General features: G+C 40.3%; 2 protein-coding genes across 3 annotated transcripts in view; one reads left to right on the top strand and one right to left on the bottom strand.

Annotated features, from left to right (window-relative positions):
• MCM9 (minichromosome maintenance 9 homologous recombination repair factor) overlaps nucleotides 1–18,651 on the bottom strand; it is an 84,857-nt gene that overhangs the window by 41,734 nt on the left and 24,472 nt on the right. The gene's annotated exons all lie outside the window — the stretch shown is intronic.
• Nucleotides 4,653–16,884, top strand: ASF1A (anti-silencing function 1A histone chaperone). Its single transcript, XM_059941338.1, has 4 exons — nucleotides 4,653–5,107; nucleotides 10,940–11,055; nucleotides 15,022–15,198; nucleotides 16,486–16,884. The coding sequence occupies exons 1-4, from the start codon at nucleotides 4,999–5,001 to the stop codon at nucleotides 16,696–16,698; spliced, it is 615 nt and encodes a 204-aa protein (XP_059797321.1). The 5' UTR covers nucleotides 4,653–4,998; the 3' UTR covers nucleotides 16,699–16,884.

The following is an 18,651-nucleotide window of genomic DNA, read 5'->3' as shown; positions in this document are numbered from 1 at the left end:
CATATTCTTCTGGTCAGAAACAATACCATGATGTTGATATCAGCAGATTGTCCACAAGAAACACGATTATGGTGCTTCAGAAAGCTGACTAATATTGATAGCGATCCAAAAGGTGTTTAACAGTATAGTCCAGCTATGGATAAGGGGCCAAACACAGCTTATCTCTTCAACACATCTGTAACCTAATGGTGGGTAGCAATGAACACAAAACAGTGAAACTGTTACAGAGAATGGAGGAGGGGGACATACTTTATGTAACAAACATAAAAACCTTATTAAAAGTGTAATGATGCATTCCAGGATCTATCCTCCCCCACCTCCCAGTCACTCCTCCCGCAACAGGAGACTTGGCATCTGTAGCCTTAATGGGGAGGCTCCCACAGCTCTGCCTTGGCTGCAGCCTCCTCTCACTCCCAGTATATACCGGGGCAAACCTCATTCATGGAGCTTTGTTCCTCACGAGTTCATTCATCAAGTCATTACTACAGTGTCTGCCAGCCCGTGGGTTCTTCCAGGAAATTATACCAATTGCTTTTCTGCACGTAAAGTCCACTTTAAATATTATCCAACACAGTGGACAGAAAACAGAGAAGCACTAAGTCAGCAATTAAAGGAGCAGGTTTCTGAGCACCACTGTCCTCATTTGTTATCTGGAGATGATATCTTACCTTCCTACCATACCAGCGTGCTGCAAGGCTCAAAAACAGGTTATTTAAAAATTTTTTACAAATAGTAAAGAAAACATCATAGGTATATACATATATACCATATATCTGTATGTATACTGTTTATATATACACACACACAGCCTTTATTGTGATACCGTATTTTGCCTCCCATAGAACTTTAACCATTACTGTTAAAGTTGCATCTAACACTTTCTATTCTGTACCATACTGACTTGATTACATAGTTATCTTTCCTACTGGACCATAAGGTCTTTGAGGATGATGTCCACATACGTTTTTGTCTTTGAATATTCCACAGAGCCTAGCACAATAATTCACATAATAAATACTCTCTCTCTATATATATATAAAATGAGTTATTATTATTAAAATCATTACCCTAGGAGTTATTCCTTCTAGAAATGTCTGTAAACTGCAGCAAATCTCTACGCTCTACATTCATATAGAAATTTTCATTTAAAACTATCGTGAAATTTTGACATCCTATAACTAATAATAATAGGGAGCCCTTTAAACTAACTAAAGATCATATTACAACAAGCCTTACATGAGAATTTTGTTAAGAGATGGGGACAATAACGCAAATGTCTTCTCAAAGAGAATTCAACACAGTGATAATATAATTACCCCAGGTGAAATTTAGGATTTGAACAAAGGCAAGAGGTCAGCATTTCCATACCTACGATAACTTCTGCAGCAGGCAGGGTCTGAGACTTGATTTAATTCTTAGTTCTAATACATTTTAATCCAGTATATTTTAACTTAATCCAATTTAATTCTAGTACATTTTAACTCACTCCTTCATCTAGTTTTGTGTGTGACCTCAATTTAACTTCAAGTTTAAGATACTTAGGAGCCCTCTGTAGATGAACTTTGGAACACAGACACGAGTTGCATCTGGTCTGCTCAGAATTTAAGGTGTGCACGCCCTACAGTAGGCACTTCCTCTGAGGACAGCTACAGCACCCCACCCCACCCCAGCCCACGACCTGCTGGCATGCCTAAATGACCACCTCATTCCCCTCCACACTTGATAGATGGACAGTACGTGGATTAAACACACTTAGAGTACCAAATAAACTTAATTCTGGGAGGAAAAATTATACCTGCATTAGTTGGCTAGGGCTGCCATAACAAAACACCAGACTGGGTTGCTTAAACAACAGAAATCTATTTTCTCACAGTTCTGGAGGTTAGACATGAAAGATCAGGTGTCAGCAAGGTTGGTTTCATTTGACTTACAAATGGCTGCCTTCTTGCTGTGTCCTCACCTGGTCTTTCTTCTGTGCATGAGTACCCTTGGTGTCTCTTTTTATGTCCAAATTTCCTCCTTGTATACAGATGCCAGTTAGAATGGATTAGGGCCCAACCTAAGGGACTCACTTTAACTTAACCACCTCTTTAAAGGCCCTGTCACCAAATACAATCACAGTCTGAGGTACTGGGGGCATAGTAGTGCTTCAACATATGAATTTGGGGGTGGAGGGCACAATTCGGCCCATAACAATAGCTAACTAGGTTCATTTATCTCTGTCCTAGGCATTAATTTAGGCTTTGTTCATTTAAGAGCCAAAGCATCCTTTTTCAACCATCCTTCCCCCAAGCAGTCTGTACAGAGAGAAGTGATTCGGGGATTATATTCCGTGTAGACCTCCAAGCATCATGTGGGTCCCCTTGGGTACCTAAGACATGACAGCATTCATGGTGACCCATCTGTTGCAATATGGTTAACTGTTTGAGGGTCACCAAAAAGTTGTTCAGCAACAGATCTTATAGACTGCCTCTGAAACCAGAAAAATGCTTTTATAATCTTTACCCCTATGGCATGCCAGTTAATTTAGAGATATGCGAGGGTACGTCTGAGAATCCCTTTGGCCTTTCCTGGAAAGCACTGTCAATGGTGAGGAAACTATTGGAGAGCTTATCCAAAGGCTCTTTAATATTTCTGAGGGGCAGTAACAAAGAGTTAAGATGGGAAAGGCAGTATGAAAGGCCTGGAGCCAATTCTGTGGCTTCCAGTGAACTATTAGGGAGGGTTTTTTTTCCCCTTAAATACTGTTATATACGACATGTTAAACAAAAGATTTCAAAGAAAATAAGCCAAACTAGTAGAATCCAGTAAATCTTCTCATTCTTCATGCTGCATATCCACCAGAAGCGAATCTTGTGATAAGACGCACCTTATTATGACACACCTATGGTCAGATTCAAAATGCACTTGATTTTACCAAGCTTATAAGGTCATTTTTATAAAGCAAGTGGATTAGAATCTCCTCTTAAGTGTGCCTGCAGTAATCAGGAAACTGCATACACCATTCTCAAGGGAGTCATGTTTTATACTCCAAATGGTTATTTATCTTATATGTCCAGTGTGTCTTACAGCATACAGCAATTTATACTTTATCTGAGGTGGTATTAGGCCCAGCACTAATAACAGAGAACAGAAAATACAGTTTCTCACTCAACGTAATCTGCATCTGTCCCCACAGTATCACTCTTATAGTCTAATGCACACAAGCAACTGAGCTTGAGGCAACCTTTTCTGGTAGGTCATATTTGACTGCTAATCCACTCACGATAAAATGGGATCCCCACTCTAAGTACTTTCCCTAAATGCGGGGAGGCCTGGTATTAGCTCTCCCATATTAATTTTCAAAGGACCATCAGATGAAGAAGTCATCAAAAGCAACCTACTTAGGTATGAACAATGCCCAAAGAATGATAACGGAAAAATTCTCCGCACCATACTAAGAGAAAACTTCCAGCATAGATGATACTTAAATAATTTTCTCTCTGTATTTAATTAGCCAAGTTTAATGGTTTCATTCAAAATACTTAAGGAAAAAAATGATGGTTTATGCAGCAGCCAAAAAAAAAAAAAATCCCTTTATACCCCTCTTACTTAGTAAATAGAAACAGTTCAACAACCTTACAAATGTGTTACAAGCTCTCCCTTTCCCTACAGAGGTAGTCAAGCAGCATAAATACACTGACACTGAATGGGGAATAATCAAGCAAAGGTTCCTCTGAACTTGTGGTGTCTGTCACAAATTTTTACTTACTAACAGTTTAGGTCATGAATTTTTTGAAAATTGCATGTCTTGGTATGTTTTTGTGGTTTCTCCTCTGCTTTTCCCTTCTCTGTTATATCTGTTGCCCTTTGGTCTCCTGACACTTCCATTTTCTCCTTTTATGTTCCTGCTGTGCCCACCGCACGGGAGAAACCTGGGCGTAACTGATCCCACCTTTAATCATCTTTTTCTTATTCCAGACTTTTCAGGTTGGAATGGGAGGAAAAAGACCCAGGTGCAGCCCAAATTCTACCTATTCCACAAAGTGTGGGTGGAAAAGCGTCTCCTCGCCCTTCATTTTGTATCTATTTAACTAACGGCGCTGTCGTGCCCAAACGCATACTGGCCAAGAACTAGATTTCCAAAATGGCTTTGCTCCTTTCGAGCTGGCATCAGTCTATAAAATGCAATTTACTTCCACTGCAACCAACCCTTCCCTCTACCTCAAATACTACCCAATATACAGACAACTGAACCTAACCTAGTGTAGACAGCGGATTCACATCTGCTAAATTCAGTAGAGAGCCGGCATAGCCGTTGGACTTGTGTAAAGAAAGCGTTAAACGAAAAAAAAAAACAAAACAACCACACTAAGCAAACCCGAGGGGCGGGCTTCGCCGGAGACCTCGCCCTCCCACCGCCGTGCCGACGGCGAGCAAGCCTTCCCGCCGCGGCCACGCCTCTCTCCGCCTCGCCGTGGCCACGCCTCCTCCTCCGACCCCGCCCCGCCGAGGCCACGCCCGACGTGAGGCGCGGGAGCCGCCGGGCCGGAGGCGGGGCCTGAGCCGCCCCTCCTCCCGCCGCCGCCGGCGGCCTCCGCGCGGGCCTCACAGCCCGTATTCCACTCACTTTGTTCTCCGCCTTTGTCCTAATCCACACCAGCAGGTGGAGCCGCAGTTAAAGTTTCCAAGTCCATTCCGAGAGCGGGAGCCCATCTTGCTCGCCGCGGAGGCCCTCGCTGGAGGAGGAGGGTCAGAGCTCGGGTGCAGCCAATCGTGGGCAACGCTGCTAGTTATCAGAGCAGAATGGGCTGTAGTTTAGTGAAATAGGAAAGCTGCAAAACACTGTGGAGTGTTCCCGTGTAAATAAAAAGAGGAAAAAAAAGTTTCTGAAGTCACCGCTGCACGACGTCGGGCCGGCGCCGGGGCGGGGGTCTGCGCTCTCCCGAGCGGCCGCGCGCTGGACTTTATTGTGCCGCAACAAGCCCCCGTTCCCATTGTTTGTGTTTTTTTCAAAATATGGCAAAGGTTCAGGTGAACAATGTAGTGGTGCTGGATAACCCTTCTCCTTTCTACAACCCATTCCAGTTCGAGATCACCTTCGAGTGCATCGAGGACCTGTCTGAAGGTGAGTCGGACGCCCGCCCGCCGCCGGTCTGTCAGTTGCGGGCTGCAGACGTTGAAAGTTTCCCGGGCCCGGCCTCGCGCGGGCGGCCGGTGCTCGGCGCCGGGCGGGCTGCGGGCTCGGCTCTGCGGAGGGAAACTTGAAGTTGATGGACGACGGCCGGCGAGGCGCGCGCGGCGTTCGGCCGCAGCCGGGGCGCCTGCCGCGGCTCAACTTGCGAGGAACTTGTTCGAGCGGAGGTAGCCATGTTGTCAGCTTTGTCTGGCGGGCGGACGGTTCGCGAGACCCGCACTCGCGCCCGTGGCGCCGGCCGGGGGTCGCGCCGGGCTGGCCCCCGGCAGCTAACGGCCTCCGCGGCCCCCACGGCCCCAGTGAGGAGGTGGGAAGGAGAGGCATGTGTGTGTGGTCGCGCCGGCGAGTTCGCAGCGGAGCCATCTTACCGAGAGTAGAGAACTGGGCCACCGACCCCGGCGTCACGACGCCTCCTCTCCGCGGGTGACGAACGCGGCGCCCCGCCTGCCCACCTTCCTGCCCCCGAGCAAGAGGCAGATCCATTTTTAGGGATTACGCTGGAGTTGCCGTACTCTCCTGGGTGGCCATGCCCGGCCGCCTCGGGGAGGAGAGCGAGGCTGTCCTCGCGCTGATTTCTGGCTCCCTGGACCAACCAGCGGGGGAGGCGGGCGCAGGCTCGGCCCCTCGGCGCCGCGGGCCGGTACTCCCGGGGGCCGCGGGTGCTCGCGGGCCGGCGCTCCCCGGCCGGCGCCCGGGATGTTCAGGGCGCCTGGGGATGCTGGCGCTCAGGCTCGTCCAGACCAACGTGGACTCCTCATCCTTAATGACCGAAATCTTCTCTCCTCTCTCTCAGGAAGAAAAATATTAAGCTAGGAAGTTACATTTAACCCGAGAACAGAAATAAATAAAATACTTAAATAATTTCCAGGACTTAATCACTGGCTTCTAAGTAGTCTGAAAGAAGACTTTCTTCAAGAACGCGTTGAAATCTAAATACAGTAACTCCACATCCAAATACCCTGAACATAAAACACAAAAGTGGGCTAGGAAATAAAAGGTAAAGTCCTGATGGCAATGCAAAATTTTTTACTATTTTTTTCTAAGTACGTCTTAAGGTCTTCAAAAAGGTAAATATTTAATATTTGCAGTAATAAATTTAGAAAGTTAAAATTTGCCAAGGTCTTTGCGATTTTATTAAAACAATCCAGTGCTCCATTTTCAAAATTTGAGGGGGAAAATTTTAACTTCATCAATGGCAATTTAACAATTAAATAGGGGACATACTTATTTGAACTTACAAGTATGTTTAGCAAAATGCACTTTATATGCTAATCAAGGCATGTAAAGCACTTTCACTTTAAAAATTAGTTCTTAATCTCTGTATAATGTATTTTATGTAGGGTGTTAACTTGCTAATTTTTAAATTACAAAAACAATATATGCTCATTGTAATAGACTTTTTAAAAGTTGTACATACATATATAAAGTTAACAGTCCTCTATACTCAATACCTTCCCCCATCTCACTCTAAGTAACCATAATTAACACTTTAGTCTGTGCTCTTCCATATAGTTTTACTACATATATAAAGCACAAATGCACATATATAAGTAGGGCACATTTTGAAAGACGATTCATTTATTAAACTAATTCCTAAATAGGCCATTGATAATAAAATTAAAGGGGATTTTTCTTATTACGGTACTTTGAAACTATTTGGTTACTTTCCCATAGTACTACCATAAGCACTTCAGCCACCAGGCCCATTTTCATGCCCATTAAACTAATTTTCCCTTTTTTATTACCAATTGCATATAAAAATGGGCAAATGCATGAACAACTATTGAGTCCTTTCCAACTTACACTACAGTGTTTTAGGCGTTAGAACTTCTTGAAATTACGGGTATTTCTAAGTGATACCTTCCATTTTAGGAGCCAGTTCTGAACAAGGAAGTTAGATGATTCAGGATGTTGTTACAGGGCTTTGACATTGGATGGTTGAGACCTGCCATTGATGTGTTCTGTTTGTTAACTAGGATCTGTTCAGAACCCAGCTGAATCACATCAAAGTTTTTACTAATGTCAGGAATATACCTACTTCGACTTGTATACCTCACTTCCCAGGGCACCTATACTGGGCGTTTATTTAGTATTGTTTAAGAGTTTAAGCTGAGTCATACTAAAGCTGCAAAGGAATCTTTCAAAAAGGTGCCATGCTTATGTACTCCACCTAGAGGCTGTGTGGATTAAGGAAATTGAGTTTACTTAGCAAAGGTTTCTTATAGGTCCCATCTTTTATACTGCAGTTCTTTAAAAAAATTTGTTCTTGAAATTGAACTACAGAATATTCTGAAGAGAAATTTTCACTTTATAATTTTGTCTCAAGTCCCAAGCCAGAGGTTGGCTGCCATTTTCCATACTTTAAGTTGTCAATGGCCCCCAAATGTTTTCACTTTCCTTTAAAAGCTGCCCTGTAGCTTTGCTTCAGAAAAAGCCTTGAGGAGTACTTACTCTTAAGAGAATTTACTTGTTTCTACTGTAAGACCTTATACAGGGGTAGGACAGCAATCCACAGATTTAAGCAGAGGCTTTTCTGTAAATCTGGGAGATAGGAGACTGTGGATGTGTTTGATCTGATGGTCACCAAACCTGTACAAGTTTTGATTGACTTTATTTCTCTCTTTGTTATGCCTTGTGGATTGCGGACTCTTTGCTTCTTTACTGAATGGAGCCTTTTTTTTTTTTTAAGTTGATCAATATCAATAATTATAACTACTGTCAGTTGAATACTTATAATGTACCAGAACTGAATGGTGCTTCCTACTTTAAAACCTCAGGCTTGTACTAATTCACAAAGACTACATACTTCCCCCTAGATCACAGGTCTTCCCAAGTAGTGTAATTAGTTTGAAATTCCCTTGGTGACTTCCCTCACTCCCACTACAAAAGGAGATAATTTGCAGGCTGGGATTACCATGATTAAATGAAACAGTTAACTTTTTAAATAAATGAGTAAACTCCTTCAAGTGATAATCTGTGCAAAGCATCTGACCATATCCCTTCTTGTTTCAAATATAGGAGACGAGGGAATGAAAGCTGGGTTCCAAAAAAAAAAAGGACAAAACAACTGATGCTAATTTATAAATAAGTACTGAGCATTTTAAACTCAGTAGCTACAGCAAGCATCCATAAGCATAAAAATTAAGGTACAGGTGTTCCCTGAGTTACAGCCTATACTCCTTAAGGCTAGATTATCTCCTCATGGCCTCTGCCCTCACCCATTCCTTCCCACCTCCCACAATTAAGTTCCTTTATTTCACTATTCATTTGAGAGCTAAAAAGGGAAGAATTTATCTTCCTTAGATTTTTGGAAAGAGCCCAGGCTTTGGAGTTGGGTCCAAGTTGGGTCCAGGCTTTGGAGTTTATGTCCAAGCAGAGACATAGCTTGGATTCTGATTATTCGATTTACTAGCTGTATGAATTTGGGTATGTTACTTAGCCTCTCAGAGTCTCAACTTTCTTATTTGTATAATAGGTATAATTAAATCCATATGATACAAAGCTGTTGAGGTTTTAAACAACAGGTGTGAAGTGGCAAGACCAATGCCCAGCACACAGTAGGTATTTTATGAAAGTAGGTCTTTAAGTCATAACCATGTTCCTATGCCAGACCACAAATGCCAATTTATACCAATTAAGCTAAGAGCACGATACATAGTAGTACAAATACATATGAAATGAACAAAGCATTATGAAAACCTCTATGTGACAATTCCCAGTCTTATCTCTACTCAGCTAGTTTAGTAGCTTCCACACCCCTTTCTTCTTAAAACCCTTTCTCCAATTGACTTTTGGGTTACCTACCTCACTAGCCACTAGTTTTGTAACTTACTTTATTGATCTTATCTCCCCAACCTCTTAACTTTGGAGAGCGCCCAGGCTCACTCCCTAGGGATCCCACCTATTTTCAAGGCTTTACATATGGACAGTTTCTAAATTTTTACCAGACCTATTCATTATCTCCACTTATTCATTATCTCTAGAACTCCTGATTGTTTCCCTCCCCTGCCCCCTGTAAAAATAAGTGGCTCTTGCTGGCTCTATCTTCGGGATTTATCCAGAATATTACTCCTTGCCCCCAGGGCTACATGTGGTCCAAGCCACCATAATTTCTTGCCTCAACTGAACTATTCTCCTGTTTCTTCCCTTGCCCTCTTACAGTCTATACTGAACACAGCAGCCAAAATGATCCTCCTAAAATGAAAGTCAGCTCATGTCACTCCTCTACTCAAAACTCTCCAGTGGCTTCCCATGCCACTCAGTGTAAAAGCCAAAAATCTTTATGTTGGCCTTCAAAATCTTGCCTCATCTGGCCACGCCTTTTGCCCCCCAATCTCATGGTTGGCTGTTTTCCCCTTTGCTCGTTCCGCTCCTGCGCTGGTGGCTTTGCTTTTTCTTGAGCATGTCAAGCATGTGCCTACTGCGTGGCCTTTGTACTTGCTGTTCCTTCTGACTAGATATTCATACTGCTTGTTCCCTCTCTTAATCTTCATCAACAAACAGATGATCTCATGAGATGTCAGATGAAGGACCCTGCATCTGGAAATGTGCTAGAAACTGGAGATAAAGTGGTCTAGGTCTGGGACAGAACCATGACATAATAAGAGAAAGTATAAACCTAAAGGATCTTTTAGTTCAGTAACTTGCAGTTTGTAATACAGTATGAATAAGTATTACCTATACTACTTCTGTTATCTATTTAGGGAACAAAAATATCTACAGAGTTACACAAAAATGACAACACATGGTGGCATTAAGTGGATTCTCCACAGGTGACCCAGAAACACCCTCTGGGATTGCTGGTGTAGACTCTGTGGAGTGAATCCAAGAGGCAGGCCACACAGTGCCAAACACCCTAAGAGGACTGGGAGGTCTCAGAGAATTTGTATTTGTAGAGTGGTCTTTCTCCCCCCACTAAAGAGGAGGCCTCTTTCAAAGAACAATCATTTGACTCATCTCTGGGTTCTTCTCACAGAGCACACTGTAAAGGGTGCTCAATAAAGTCTGAATTACACGGAACATCTTAGGTTGCACTTTATTCTGTCTTGTTACTCGTGCCTGTTCCCACTGTAAATATTCTGATGTATCAAGTGGTATAAGGATCCTTGGTTTCCTCTTCCCAGTGTAAAGAATGTATGCCATGAAGGGGTGCCATGAGGGAAAAACCCCGCTGTGGACCTTTAACAGTTGATGAGTTGAAGCCCTAAGGGGCTTCTGATCCACAAGAGCAGTTTGCAAGTAATGATTTTTCCACTTTGGAGCTCTTCGATGATTTGGATCTGTGCAACATAGCATGGGGGAGCCCTTCCAAAGTGTGTTTAGCAGGTTGTTAAAAGATGACATACAGAAAAGGGGGGGGAGGGATTCCTTAGCCAAATAAATTTGGGAAACACTGGATTCATGGTACTGGTGTTCCTTACTGAAGGATTTTTCAGACCCCTTGCTCTGCCAGTGTGCTTTATGAATCCTCAAGAGAAGGTTGTAGCATTTCCCAAGTTTTTGGCCATGTTGTTTTGTTCGTGAGGAGCCCTGCCCAGGGACCAGTATTTCACAAAACAGCATTTTGAGAAACTGTGGTATGAAATGTAAGAATTTCACACCCTAAATTTATAAGGAGCACTTCAGTGCCTTTCTGGATTTTCTGCTATGAAAAGCCAATTTTAGCAGCCAATAAATGGTGTAAGTGGACATTCAGAGGGTCTTTGATGTCATCTCATAATGTAATTAATGAATATGAAATAATGTTTTGGTTTTTAACCCTAGACCTGGAATGGAAAATTATCTATGTGGGCTCCGCAGAAAGTGAAGAATACGATCAAGTTTTAGACTCTGTTTTAGTGGGCCCTGTACCTGCAGGAAGGCATATGTTTGTATTTCAGGTAAGATTATTCTTGGTAAATATGTATGCCAGATACATTTCTAAATGGTCCTTAACCCTTTCCTTTTGGGTTAAATCACTCTGGTTCTGCTGCATTCACTTTTTGTCTGCTTCTATCATGTTTTAAGAAGTCTCTGTGTCATGAAGGAATGCCACTTCCTGATTTTGTGTGCTGAGAGATGTTACTGTGATGTTTACTTCAGGGTTTGCACAGCATGCAGTAAACCTTATACTCTTCAGGGCCACGTGGTGGTTAATTTTGGGCTCTTCCTGTGAATAGTCCCTTAGTATGAGACCTTCAGGGCGGCTGTCCAGCAGCCCAAAACAGGGATTCAAAATGCTTACTACTAACTGGGGATCGTTAGTAATATGCATTTTCAGATTATAGTTTCAGCCACTAGGAATGATGATGATATAACAAAACAACAACTTTATTTCAGCATAATCAGTAACTCAGCTAGGTTATCAGGTATGTTAGAAGATAGAGATCTACGAGATCTTGGGTCACTGGAACTAAATGAAGTCCAGTGGTCTACTAAAGCATCTACTCTACACTTCTTATAGAGGATTACTGTTACAAATCCACAACTCTATTTATCATTTGTGAGGAGAAATTCTACTAACATAATTATGTTCTCAGATACCACTGACAGTATTTAGGTCTGTGCCAAGTCTTCAGACATTGTCTTCTGCATTCAAAAATATTACTTCTTTTAATCCATGTCAAATTGTTGTATAAAACTATTCAGTCACTCCTCAATTATCAATGTTTATTAGAGGGAGAAATTTATAATAATTCAAAGAGTAACTAGCCATTGCTTTTAAAAAAACTATTATTCTTAATTTTGTTACAAGTATTTCTACCCAACAGAGTCTCATTAGTTAAGTAGAACCCACTGAAAATCTAACTCTTCTCTCCCTGACCTCTCACTTCGCTCACTTCACAGATGGGACCAATTTAAATAAATACTGTTGGTCAAATAATCCCACCAGATATGAGCTAAGAATCTCTCAAACATATGGTATCTCTAGAGCTGCTACTGCTCCCTCCCCTCTCCTAAATATAGAATTCAGAATCTTGTTCTCCTAGCCCTAGTGCTTTTTATTAAATAAAAAGCAACAAATACTATATTTTAAATAAACGGTTAAGAAAAGCTTAAATATATTGACTAAAAGGCTCAAATACATTAAAAGTGCTGTTAAGCTGAGTTGTGTGACTGTGTGGGGATGCACTGCAGTTGTAGACCTGGTTCAGATCCCACTCTGCTGTTTATTAGCCACGAGTGACTTCAGACAGGCTCCCAGCCTCCCCTCGTCACTCCAGTCATCCCTAAAACGTGGATACTAGCCTACCTCATAAGAACGTTACGAGGATTAAATGAGGAATACAGCAGTTTAGTATAATCACTGACAGACAGTGCCTATTTCTATAATTGGAACTAAGCTTTTATTCTCTTAGCTTCTTGAAATTGTTATACAAAGAAGCAGTATTTGCTCTGACCCACAAGCCTGGAGAACCTGTACTTCACAGATGATAATTTATGATGCAAGAAACTTGATTTGAGAGGTAGTAATATACCTTTCTATGCTGCTAAAACCAAAACAAAACAAAACAAAAAACAACTTGCAAATAAATGCCGTGTTTTTCAAACAAACTTTTAAAAATCTTTTCTATGTGTTTATGTTGGTTAAGAATACTCCTTAGCTTTTGGCTTGAAGTATCATAGGAAAAAAATTACTCAAAACTATTTCCCTCTAGTGATTTTTACCTTAGTATTCTGTGCACATGTTGCCAAAAGTACAAAGGAAGTACAGTGATTTAGATCATATGTTCAGCCTATGCATTTTTCAGAATTCACCATTATCAGCAGAAAGGAACTTAAAACAGTTTTTATTTTATGTTTTAAACAAACTACCATAGCATTCTCCTGGTCTGCCAGGATTTTGCCTCAGAATAAGGCTAGCAGGAAGGTGCCCGGACATCTGCCTAGTATTGCTTGTTGGAGTCAAAGATCTCTGCTGATCACTTCTCCATCCTAAATGATCTGAGAGGCCTGCAGGCTTCTCTCCTTGAATTTGCTCAAGCTGAATCCTTCAGCAAACAAAATTTAAAACACAAACATGCCTAAAACCAATTTGCTGAGGGGATGGGAAGCAATAGAGGGGAAAGTTCCCATAGTACTGAACTACCTCTATTTCCCATCTCCACCCAAAGGCAAACAGCATATTCTCAGGACAGGCCCTCTGTCCCCATTCTGGTATCTTTCCAAGAGAGATCATAAACCACGTCAGGGCAGGAACTGAGTTATGAATGAATTTCAAAATACTAAGTATATACTGTGTGCCTAGAGCTATGCCAGACTCGAGATCACAAAGATGAGCTGGATGGGATGCCTGCCAGAGATAAAACTTAGAATCGCAGAGGAGACTGAAGGGGAAACATATTTAGATCATTGGACATACGTTAATAGAGAATTTGTGTTGAATAATATGAGTGCATAAAGAGTGCTATTAATTACACCTTTGAATTAGAAAGCGTTTCACTAAAAAGGATACATTTGATGCAAGCTTCAAAGATGAATTTTTCAGAATGTTAGGGAAGGAGTATATGCAAGGCACAGAGGCATGAAAGCTTATTATTACATTTTAAAGAACCTACATTTCTAGACCAAGAGATGTGGAGTTAAAGGGGTTGTGATGTTGGTTGGAGACCAGCTGTGAAGGGCCTTATAAATGAAGTTAAAAACTGAGATTTTTATCTCAGAAATGAGGGTAATCATCTGAGGTTTTAAAATCTGGTAAAGGGATAGGAATGGATCTGTGCTTAGATAGCTAATGCTGGCCGCAGTGCAAATAGGCTACTGCTGGGGGAGACCAGTAGGGAAGTTTTAGTCTGGGTAACTAGGTGAGTGTTTTATGCCTTTTTGTGTCACCTACATGTGGTAGGTATACTGTAATCATGAGTCTTTTATGATAATGGCCTGATTGAGAACACCAGTCAGAAGTGTTCCCAAGCTAAGGCATTGGATGAAGTGTTCACCGAGGCCCAGGGATGGTCCTTAAGTGTCGTAGCAAGAGTAAGCCAATCTGCTGGGACTTCATGCACTTACCACTCAGAATAGCTGCTTCAGGTCATGCTCAATGCCTCACCATCACTGCCTGTCCCCAGTCTGTGATTCCTTCCAACCAGTGTCCTTACTGTCTTCCACACGGCTGTGGACAGGGCGCTAGCCTTCACTCATGTTCTCAGCCACCTCTAGCTCACTTGCCCCACCTTCTGCATTCCTCAAGGTTCAGCTTACAGCACTTTGATTCAAAACGAGGTCATTGATTACATCTGCCTCAAACAATCTTTACCTTCATTGAATTTCCATATGTGGGACTATTTGTATTTTTTGAAAATCTGCTATATAACTATTTCCATTCCATTTGCAGTTTTATATTAATTTACTATTAGAATATCTGTGAAGGGTGGGTGAGTGGATATGAGAATATGTGTCCTGGGAAACTGGATAACAAACATTTGCTGCCAAAAGGCTATATGGAGATAACTGAATATTTACTACTTTAGGTCTGAAAATTATGACTGAGAAAGGTTGGAATTAATAAGACTATTGATTTGCTTACTATATTTTATAAAAGGTTCTATAATTGAATATTGCATAATCCCTCATGAACAACCACACACTGTAGCCAGAATTATTTTTCTCTAGACGTAATGATGCTTTCAAGTGCCCAGGGTACTTAGGTATACTGTGGAGAAACATGTGAATTATATTTTCTAGCTGTAAGTCAGTTTCAAAAAAAAAAAAAAAAAAAAAGTGAGCATTTGCCTTCCCAGTATGATTTCCACGTTTTGGTTGCTGCACCCTTAACCAAAGGTGCTCAGTGTAACCAAAACTCCAGTTTTGCTTATGGTTAACAACCTTTTGTGATGTGTGTTTCTTTTCTTTTTAAATTATTCTAGGCTGATGCACCTAATCCGGGACTCATTCCAGATGCAGATGCAGTAGGTGTAACAGTTGTGCTAATTACATGCACCTATCGAGGTCAAGAATTTATTAGAGTTGGTTATTATGTAAATAATGAATATACTGAGACAGAATTAAGGGAAAATCCGCCAGTAAAACCAGACTTTTCTAAGGTAATGCTCTGATTATTCCTTTTTCATTAATTTTACTATACAATTTTTTTAAGCAATTGCCATTTCATGGTACACTATGAAAATGGCTTTGAGACAAAATAAATTTGAGGTCCTTGTGCCAACTGAGCAAACTAAATAATCTTTGTTCCATTACCATGGATGACCTCAAACCCTACCTCCAGATTAGTCATTAGTAATTACTGTTGCTTCGGCACCTTGAGAGTCTCTGATGATTTAGAAAATTGAAAGTGCCTCCTATAAGAAACAGGTCTCTATTAATGGCTCCCTGTATGGCATTCCCCATACATCATGATTCTATCCATTTCAGTCTTTAGACATTCAAATTCATGTTTGTTGTACTGATTATTCAATATTTTTGTCTGTAACTCTTCCCAAAATTGTGGGGGGAAGATTTGTGTTTGTTTTTCATAGGAACATTGTTATCTCAAAACTCCTATACACCTTGCTTTATGTGCTATTCTCAGAGGTTAAACTAAAGGTCTTAAATATTATCTGGTGGTGAAAACAGCTTAGCTTCTGAATGAGAAGCTGAAAATCTGTGACTTGGTATTCTCAAAAATACTAAGTACTTTATGATTTTCCATTGGGAGCTGTAATAGTTTAGTAACTGGTGATTTTTGTGAGATTGAACATACCACTCTATCTGCCAGACTATGCAAGAAAAATTACATGGGAGTAGAATGGAATGTTCTCCTTTCTGATAATAAGGCTGGAATGTTTTTTATTCTGATGTGGAACGTTCCATTTCTAATTTATTAGTTACCTGTATTGTTCCTTGTATAGCAAAAAGAGAAGAAACTAGAATATTGTTTCTAAGAATGAGCCATAATAATTAAAAGATAGGTAATAATGAGAGGTCATATGTGGGAATATTTTTCATTTTCCTTGAAAGTATTAGTGAAGAAACACCACATTAATCTAGAAAGCATGTTAATTTGTTAAAGCATCCTCTGAAGCATTCAAGAGATTCTCTCCCCTTTAGGAAACAAGTACAGAGTTAGAATATTTTGTTGGATAGTAAAAGAGCTGGATAATTCCCTCAGGTTCTCCACATCTTGCTTCCATTAGGCTAAAATAATTTCTTTGCTTCGGCCCTATTTCTTGTTTATTAGTTATGTTTAATGTGCTTTATTTGACTTACACCTTTGTATATGAATTAGCCCTTTAGGAGTACTAATATAAAGAACCATTCTATTAAGGTCTAGTTGTGTATGGTAATCTAACTTTCTTAGTGTTTACCATTTATATATTTCCTTCTTCCTCTAGCTTCAAAGGAACATTTTGGCATCCAATCCCAGAGTCACAAGATTCCACATTAACTGGGAAGATAACACAGAAAAACTGGAAGATGCAGAGAGCAGTAATCCAAATCTACAATCACTTCTTTCAACAGATGCATTACCTTCAGCATCAAAGGGATGGTCCACATCAGAAAACTCACTAAATGTCATGTTAGAATCCCACATGGACTGCATGTGACCACCTGCCATCCCTATAGTACAAATTAAGCTATAAAAACACACAGAACTATTTCCCTGAAATTCCGTAAGTACATAGTCAAGATACAATGTGAAGAATTTGTTTAAAAAACATCCTGTAGAAAGTTTATAAGAAAACCAGTATTTGAGCAAATTGTGGAATATAAATACAACTATTTTTAAGTAATTTTTTTCTCTAATGTGTTATTTTATTTGTTCTGAAACTAATCTGATTAAAACATATATATTATTTTCTTTTCCTCTATATGTAATTAAAGCACTTATAAAAAAAAAAAATGAATCATTAGACCAGGTTGTAAAGATGTCTTAGCCTCTTGGACAATAATCTTTGGACCACTATTTTACTAATCTTTGAAAGAACAAAGTTAACTTCAACTAAAATGTGTCTTCCTGTCATAACACATAATTTGGTTTGATTTAAGGGGCAAGTTTTCATTCTTTTTACGGCATGCCCTTAAAGAAGGGATTTGAAGTCAACTGTATGCTACCAAGAACTCTAGGATCTGATTTTCCAGGCCACCTTGAAGCCTCTTATGGCTACTGTTCAGTTCATATAATGTCAGACAGCATTCAGTTTGGTTTCTAAGACAACAAATGTGGTTAATTGTTTATAAGGTCCTCTGGCTATGATTTTTGTTTTTATAACAGTTCAGGACATCAGAACACTCCTTGAATCATACATCATTATTACCCAGTGAATTCAGCAGGTCAAGAGCAGATACAAACTCCCTAAGTTTAAGAACAGGAGAGTATAATGACTTCGTTCCGTTCGTTAGATTTATAATACTATGAACTTAACTCTTTAAATCTGTTTTGCTAGGTCATCTGTTGTTGGCAGCATTTATATAAAAACAGTGGATTTGGAAAGATATATTTAGCTTTATCATAATAGATAAGTTACTATTTTGGAACTATATATATTTTCACATGTAGTACTCTTCTCCATATCCCCTGACACTCATGCACAATAAGATTAGGCATATTTGTGGTGGACATATTTTAGATAGCTTTTCCAGGTAAGTTTTTTAAAAGCAGTCTTGGAAAGGAATGCATAAACTAAATGGGCCAAAAAGTTCTTTTTCCTTGATGAGAGCTAGGTCTTTCCTCAAAAAGTTTCTTATGCTCCAGTAAATTAAATGTAGAATATTCTCATTACTCTTGCTGCTAAGCAAGACATTAGCCATATAATGCAGTTATGCAGTGCCTTCATATCTAAAACTTTTATACTGCACTTTTTAAAGCTTTTATTTTGAGGAAGGGAAAGGGGCATTTGTCTGAGTATGGATTCTAAGTTGTATATATTTCCTGTCATTCTAAAAAGTGACTTTGTGAAGCAAAATTTTGCTGAATGTTAAACTTTGAAATTTAATATACCAGATAATTAAAATACTGTCCACTAACTAGTTCATAGACTTTAAAAGTAAAATACATCCGGCTGTTAAAGCAATATGAAGAAAATTTCATTTTTGTCTAATTGCAATTAAAAGAAAATGTTAAAATATTAAAATGAAAATAAAAGTAATACTTTCCAACCAAGAGCTCAGTGATTAATATAACAAGAACACAATACGTGCTTATTAGGAATAAAGCATATATAAGCCAAATTTCCAAATCAGTTCACTGCTGAGTTTTTATTCTGATTAATTATGATTGGTTTGTACTGACATCAAAGGGTTAGGTTTTTATATCAATTTGTAAACCGACAGCCAATTTTCACAAAAGTTTGAGACTTAAAAACTATTATCTCTTGGGGCTTCCCTGGTGGCACAGTGGTTGAGAATCTGCCTGCCAATGCAGGGGACACGGGTTCGAGCCCTGGTCTGGGAAGATCCCACATGCCGCGGAGCAACTAGGCCCGTGAGCCACAACTACTGAGCCTGCGCGTTTGGAGCTTGTGCTCTGCAACAAGAGAGGCCACGATAGTGAGAGGCCC

Source organism: Balaenoptera ricei, chromosome 12 (assembly GCF_028023285.1).
Source record: "Balaenoptera ricei isolate mBalRic1 chromosome 12, mBalRic1.hap2, whole genome shotgun sequence".
Taxonomy (NCBI): Eukaryota; Metazoa; Chordata; class Mammalia; order Artiodactyla; family Balaenopteridae; genus Balaenoptera; species Balaenoptera ricei.
The sequence above is the reverse complement of the archived record's forward strand: the minus strand, read 5'-3'. Positions and strand labels throughout refer to the sequence as shown.